General features: G+C 32.3%; 1 protein-coding gene across 1 annotated transcript in view; it reads right to left on the bottom strand.

The window, feature by feature from the left end:
- LOC106473901 (dystonin-like) overlaps positions 1-8,192 on the bottom strand; it is a gene marked incomplete at both ends in the record, with an annotated part of 56,276 nt that overhangs the window by 21,756 nt on the left and 26,328 nt on the right. The window contains 5 exons of the mRNA XM_022402306.1: positions 205-375; positions 1,651-1,752; positions 2,454-2,905; positions 5,130-5,355; positions 5,569-5,775. Coding sequence (XP_022258014.1) covers positions 205-375; positions 1,651-1,752; positions 2,454-2,905; positions 5,130-5,355; positions 5,569-5,775 — 1,158 coding nt within the window. The remainder of the gene's footprint in view (positions 1-204; positions 376-1,650; positions 1,753-2,453; positions 2,906-5,129; positions 5,356-5,568; positions 5,776-8,192) is intronic.

Here is an 8,192-nt window from a genome sequence, read left to right as displayed (position 1 = left end):
AGAAACATAACTATTATATTGTGATGATAATCACCTGGTGATCGACTATTACCTTTACCAACTCATCCAAACAGTAATATTGAGAAACATAACTACTATTATATTGTGATGATAATCACCTGGTGATCGACTATTACCTTTACCAACTCATCCAAACAGTAACATTGAGAAACATAACTACTATTATATTGTGATGATAATCACCTGGCGATCAACTATTCCCTTTAGCAACTCATCCCAACGATGGTTAATTTCATCCATGGGTTCTCTGATCATGGAAACCTGTGATGGGGATGTTCGTTCTATGAGCTCCTGAGCTTGCCGGTTCAGAGCTTCTATCTCGACCATGTGAGGATCAACACCATTCTTGAAATCCTGCAAAGAAAAAGAAAGGTGTACAGGTAAGTTAATGAAAGAATCATGGTTACAAAATATTAATGAAAATATATATGATTCTCAACTGAAACATCTCATGCCAATTATAAATGATTAGAAAAATAAAAATTATTTTCATGTGCTTAACAGAATTATTTTCTTACAGTCTCAACTTAAGAAGGGAAGCTTTGTAACACACTAGTAACCTCTTATACAATATATAATGGTTGGAGAAAGAAATACAAAATAGAAAAAGCAGAATATACAAAACAAGTAAAAGTACTTTAGTAAAAATTAAGGGTCACTCCAAATATGAAAAAACAAAAACACTACAAAGTTATGAATATTAATTTTTCTGCAGTTAACAGTTGAAGTATCTTACCATTTCACATTAATTTCTTCTTTGGTTAAAAGTTGAAATATCTTACCATTTCACATTAATTTCTTCTTTGGTTAATGGTTGAAGTACCTCCCATTTCACATTAATTTCTTCATGGTTAATGGTTGAAATATCTTACCATTTCACATTAATTTCTTCATGGTTAATGGTTGAAATATCTTACCATTTCACATTAATTTCTTCATGGTTAATGGTTGAAGTACCTCCCATTTCACATTAATTAATTCTTCAGTTAATGGTTGAAATATCTTACCATTTCACATTAATTTCTTCTTTGGTTAATGGTTGAAATATCTTACCCTTTCACATTAATTTCTTCTTTGGTTAATGGTTGAAATATCTTACCCTTTCACATTAATTTCTTCTTCAGTTAATGGTTGAAATATCTTACCATTTCACATTAATTAATTCTTCAGTTAATGGTTGAAATATCTTACCATTTCACATTATTTAATTCTTCAGTTAATGGTTGAAATATCTTACCATTTCACATTAATTAATTCTTCAGTTAATGGTTGAAATATCTTCCCATTTCATATTTTTGATAAAAGAGTTAGCACAAAGGATCACATATAAAGTGTAATAGACTTAAAATAAGATCCAAAACCCATTTCACATTAATTTCTTCTTCAGTTAACAGTTGAAAGAGAGGTTATTAAAGTAGCACCCATTACAACTGCACACTGATTATCAAAGAAGCATTGAATGACGTGTCTACAGTTTTTAATTGCTTTAAAGAAGTTTACAAAGCTGACTTTCTTTCAATAAACTGTTTGAAATATCATCAGAACGTAGTAGTAGTAAAAGAGCGAACAATAACATATTTGTTGTAGTTGTGAGGTATACAAATTAGCTGTTTTATACAAACAACATACCTTGAGCTGATGCATCTGTCCCTTGACAGACTCAATATCAGAACCAATGGGGCCAAGATTAGCAAACTTGTCCTCTGCAGTATCCAGGAACTCCAAGAAGTTCTAAGAAGTTTAACAAATAATTAATAATGAACATGACTAAATCAAGACAAAACATTTCATATTTCATAATTACATGAACTGAAGTTAACAAGAAATGATACTTGTGTAGTATACTAATACAGAGATGTAACCAGATTCAGACAGTTATTCTAAACACAGGTAATATCTTATCATGGTTAAAAGGCTGTTATTAACTCTCAATATTAACCAGCTACAGACAGTTAATCTAAACATAAGTAATATCTTATCATGGTTAAAAGACTATTCTTAACTCTCAATATTAACCAGCTACAGACAGTTAATCTAAAAACAGGTAATATCTTACAATAGTTAAAAGGCTGTTGTTAACTCTCAATATTAACCAGATTCAGACAGTTAATTTAAAAACAGGTAATATCTTACAATAGTTAAAAGGCTGTTGTTAACTCTCAATATTAACCAGATTCAGACAGTTAATCTGAAAACAGGTAATATCTAACTATGGTTAAGAGACTGTTGTTAACTCTCAATCTTAACCACATTCATACAGTTAATTATAAAACAGGTAATATCTTATGATGTTTAAAAGACAGTTGTTAACTCTCAATATTATCCATATTCAGACAGTTAATTTAAACATAGGTAATATTTTTATCATGGTCACAAGAAAACTGTTAACTTTCAATATTAACTTTCTAGAAAAACCACAAAGACCAACTTACCTTAAGTGTATCGTGGAAATTCATGGCCTTTTCCATGGCATCCACCAGGTTTTGTTCCCTCTTGGCATACAGTGTGGTTACATTGTCCCATGCCGAGTCTAGGTCTTCAATGTGTTTCTTGACTTCAGGCTTATCAGGTTCTCCACATAGCTGCATGAGGTCCTGCCCAACTTGCCGACACTGGTCCACCTCAGGCTTGGTCTGTTCCATCTCCTGCTTTATCTCCTGTAGAACCTCCTGTTGCTGTTGGATGGCACTCGGTTCCACTGCTGGAGGCTCTTGAGTTGTTAAGTACTCCTGAAGCTCCTTCAAGGCTTTCATTACAGCTGTCAACTCATCCCAGAACCGCTCGGCTAAGGCCATGGCATCTTCTAAGGATCTTCCACGCTTTCTAGCTGACTTTTGGATGGTATCCCACAAATCATTCAGCTTGTCAAGCTTTTGTCTGATGTCTACAAGAACAGTTATCAAATCAGGAAAACTATAAAGAATTTACAGGTCAGTTGAAACAGGTTACTCTGTTGATTCATTTCCCACAAATAGCACAAAAAATACTAAATACACGAGAAAAAATACATATTGCTTTAATATGGGAAATACTTAATTGACAGTTTATTTTTCAATCAACAAAAGTTTGTTGGAGCTACTTAGTTGAATATTAACACCTTATTTTTCATAGTAAACTAAAGCTTCACGTCAACAGTGTAACAAAGAAACAGGTAAAGTTACCGTGTTTAGAAGGCAAGAATACCCGTGTTATCAGGTGAAAGTATTCCTGTTTATCCTTCAAGATTAGATATATTTGGCAAGTGTAGCCATGTTTAATGGATGAGAAATCATGTGTTTAGTGAGCAAGATTACCTGTAGTTTAGCAGGTGGTAATACATGTGTTTCATGGCAAATTTCCCCTTGGTTAACTCTCTAGTTATGGCTCAGTCGAATTGACCGAGTTCATGACCCAAAATTGACCTTTATAGTTTCTAATATGTTTTGTGTATCTTCATAAAATTTTGCAAGCTTTCAGTAAATGTTATGTCTTTTGTAGACAAAGAAATCTGAATTTTTAACAAAGTATTTTCATGAAAAATTTTTCGATTAATATATGGAGTCAAAGTGTTGACTGCTCTGAATGTAACGTGATTTTCATGTTAAGATTAAAAATACCTTTCTTCATCTGAAAAATCTCAAATTTCATTTGCATAATCTCAAAATCCTCCTAAATAAATTTCAAACACTTTATTGATTTTATCTGATATTTTCTCTACCCTAACTCTATACGAGGTTGGTCAGTTTGGCTGACCTCATAACGATAAAAAAAAAATCTGAAAAAATTCTAAATTACTTTTTTTTCTTTCTAGAATGTAATAAGAAACTACATTTGTTTATCCTAAACTTGTAACAGTATACATCTATTTATACGTAAATTTTATTGTTTTATTGCCCTTTAAACCATGACTAACTGATAGTTCCACCATAAAATTTCTAAACAACTTGGAAAATGTGCAGCTCACCCTATCGATTTACATAATACATGAGCTATTCATGAGTTGCTTGTGAGCATATCTCATGAAAACATTATATTCTTATTATTTATTTTACCTAATCTAACCTAAATACTTTCCTATTTTTAAATTTTAGGTACATTTATAATAATAAATAAAGGTTATACATGATAAAAGAAAAATAAAGTGTTTACCTGGGTCTCCTATTATTTTTTTATTTTTTTTGCTGTTGACTGTCAGTGACACTTAACCCTACTTTTTAATACTAATGGTACTACTGTATTAAACAATTTGTTAACATTTAATTAAATAAAGCACCAAAGAAAACAGAATAATCTCATGTGAAAAAAGCAGACAATGTCCCACAACTATTCACATTTTTATGGCTTTCTAACTATGTAACAAGAGCCATTAAAAATTCAGCCAAGCTTGTTGATGTGTTTCCCATGGGAATAAAATTTGAACTGGAAGTCAAATAGGTAATTCTCTGTAAAGAAGATATTGTAATATAATAAATCATTTTATAGATTAAAACCTTGGTTTCCTATTGGTTATAAAAAACACAGTATTACACGTAAGATAGAACTACTGGCAATTTCTGATAGAGAAGATGTAACAGGTTGGTGTGGCAAAAGGGGTATGATTTTCTATTTGATGGTTCTATAACTAAATAACATTGGAGGCTATAAAAATTATGCTTTGTCTGAGAGATGACAATATTATAATGAGTAATTTATATCAAAATTCATATTTCTTGGATGGGTTGTAAATTAATTAGAGGAGAGAGGATATCAAGAAATAAAATGCAACAACTCTCATACTAGGGGAAATTCATGATTTTTTCTTAATATTGATATATAAAATTATGAAATGAAAAGTTATATACTATTGAAAATTGGATTATTAGCTACACTATTATGTGAAATTTATTTATATACCATGATGAGAAAGTAGTTTAATAAAATTTTGAATGTAACTCACTAAAATCTTGTGACATGCACAGAAAAAAAGGGACCATAGAAAAATAACTTATGCACATATAATTACTTTCATTTCACAATAAGTTTCCATTTATTTTACAAAATTTCAATTAAAATTATATACCTTTGTTTCATGACAATATTTCATCTCAGTTCAAAAAATATTAACAATACAAAAAAGCCAGCACAAATACCTTTGACGGCAGGCTCATCGCCTCCTGCCTTTGAAATAACATCATTAGCAGCTTGTTTAACAGCTTCAAGAGCAGGAGATCGTTTGGACAGATCATGCAGGACTCCATCATTATCATTAATCTGATCTTGAATACGATCAGGATGCGCCGAGATGGGTTCAGCATTGTTGAGTTGGTCAGCAGTTGAAGACAAAGCATTCAACATCCCATCTAACTTATCTGAAAACTGACAAATTATGCTTCTTCATTATATTGATGAACTAATAATTTATATTCCTTACCTGTAGTTTAATAGCCAGTTTCTAATGAAGTAGCCAGCTAGTTTCTTATAGCTTAAGATTTTTAAAACTTATCAATTATTATTGCCTAGTACACAGTTTATACAGTATGAGCTGAGTAATGAATTTTCGACTCCTATAATTCAGAATAACCAGTTTACCTGAGATGTGGCTTGGAGGGCTTCTTCTAACTCATTCTGCTTATCTTTTAAAGAATTACGTAGAGCAGTATAGCGAGAATTATCGGAGTCCATACACTCTTTAACTCTGACACCATCATTCTTCTCGCACAATCTCAGTAAGGCATGACCAGTTTTGTTAAGTTTGTCCACCAGAGGTTTATGTTCATTTACTGACTGTAATAAAACCTGAAGGAAAAAAAGAACTCGTTAGTCTTCCGAATACCTTATCATCATATTGTTTCTATAGATTTCATACCTAAAATATCGTCCTATGGAAGATACAATAATAAATGTTTTTTTATGTGATACATAACCTTTCTTAGAATAATCATGTTAAGTCAATCATGACTAAATTATTCTAGAAGGTGAGATAAAAGTCACTACAAATACTTGCACAAAATAACAAAACTCTGTCACTCACACGTTAACAATAGATATACCAATTGAATGCATCTGTTTTTGGAAGAACTTATTCTGAGTGTACACCAAACTACTTATGGACCCATGGGTTTACCTATTACTAATCCTTAATGACATACAAATGACAAAACATTTTTTAACACAAAAAAGCATCAATATTACAATTAATCACTGAAGAAGTTTCCTACCTTACAAAGAAAATGAGTGATTTAATCAATTATTTCATTGAGTGCTTTAATCAAATGTTGCAACAGCAAGAACATAAGATTACTTAATGTGAACCCCACTGGTAGTGAACAATATGTAAATAAGTCGGTCACTTGAGGGTTAAAAGTTTGTTGTTGTGCAACGTATATTTGTAATGGTTACAAAAGACCTGGGAGATTTTTTTACATAGAAGAAAAAGATTACAAACTGATTAACTATGATGGACAAGAAAAGAAACAATTACTAATAATTTAATTTTAAACTAGTTCAGTGGGTATCTTCAGAATAAAAAGTATATTAATAATACATCAAAGCACTTTGGAATGCTATTACTGTTGTATCCAATACAGCAAAGTATGTTTGGAATGCTATTACTGTTGGATTCAATACAGCAAAGTATGTTTGGAATGCTATTACTGTTGTATCCAATACACCAAAGTATGTTTGGAATGCTATTACTGTTGGATTCAATACAGCAAAGTATGTTTGGAATGATATTACTGTTGGATCCAATACACCAAATGCACATTTGGAATGCTATTACTGTTGGATTCAATACAGCAAAGTACGTTTGGAATGATATTACTGTTGGATCCAATACACCAAAGGCACATTTGGAATGCTATTACTGTTGGATCCAATACAGCAAAGGTACATTTGGAATGCTATTACTGTTGGATTCAATACAGCAAAGGTTCATTTGGAATAATATTACTGTTGGATTCAATACAGCAAAGTACGTTTTGAATGCTATTACTGTTGTATTCAATACAGCAAAGCACATTTGAAATGCTATTACGGTTGGATCCAATACAGCAAAGTACGTTTTGAATGCTATTACTGTTGTATTCAATACAGCAAAGCACATTTGAAATGCTATTACTGTTGTATTCAATACACCAAAGGTACATTTGAAATGCTATTAATGTTGGATCCAATACAGCAAAGCACATTTGAAATGCTATTACTGTTGGATCCAATACACCAAAGGTACATTTGAAATGCTATTACGGTTGGATCCAATAGAGCAAAGTACATTTGAAATGCTATTACGGTTGGATCCAATACAGCAAAGTACGTTTTGAATGCTATTACTGTTGGATTCAATACAGCAAAGTACGTTTTGAATGCTATTACTGTTGGATTCAATACCCCAAAGGTACATTTGAAATGCTATTACTGTTGGATTCAATACAGCAAAGGTACATTTGAAATGCTATTACTGTTGGATCCAATACACCAAAGTGCATTTAAGATTTTACTGTGGGATTCAATACATTAAAGTGAATTCGGAATGCTGTTACTGTCGACTATAAAGAAGTACATATGAAAAGCTATTAGTGTGGAATATACCATAGTACATTTTGAATGCTATAACTGTGGAACATATCAAAGTACAAAAGTACATATCAAAGTTTTCCCATTAAGATAGTGTTGCAGCGAACAAAAAAGATGGTAATCTGATGGTGCCATATCTCGAGAATATGGTGGGTGAGGGAGAACTTCCTAACCCAACTCCATAATCTTGTGTTGCATCAAACGTGCCACATGTAGACATGCATTGTTATGGAGAAGAAGAACACCTTTCCCATTGACGAGTGAAGGCGTTTCTGATGAAGGGCTTGATTTAAACATTTCAGTTGCTGACTATAGATTTCTGCACTGACAATCCACTGTGGATTGAGGAGGTCAAAATGAATTACTCCTTTGATGTTCCACCAAATGTAAAGCATCACTTTCTGCAGATGGAGTCCAGGTTTATGGGTCGGAAGTGGTTTTTATCTAGGACTAGGCCGTTGTTTTTGGCACTTAATATTCGCATAGAGAATCAATTTTTCATCATCAGTGACAATTCTGTTCAGAAATGGTTCACGCACATTACGCACCAGAAGAGACAAAGCAACGTTCACAGCTTGGAAACGATGATCATCGGAGAGTTCGTGAGGCACCCAAACACCTTCTTTATGGAGTTTTCC

The sequence above is a fragment of the Limulus polyphemus genome, unplaced genomic scaffold, assembly GCF_000517525.1.
Source record: "Limulus polyphemus unplaced genomic scaffold, Limulus_polyphemus-2.1.2 Scaffold6607, whole genome shotgun sequence".
In the NCBI taxonomy this organism is placed as follows: Eukaryota; Metazoa; Arthropoda; class Merostomata; order Xiphosura; family Limulidae; genus Limulus; species Limulus polyphemus.
Note: the sequence above shows the minus strand (reverse complement) of the source record. Positions and strands in the feature narration are given on the sequence as shown.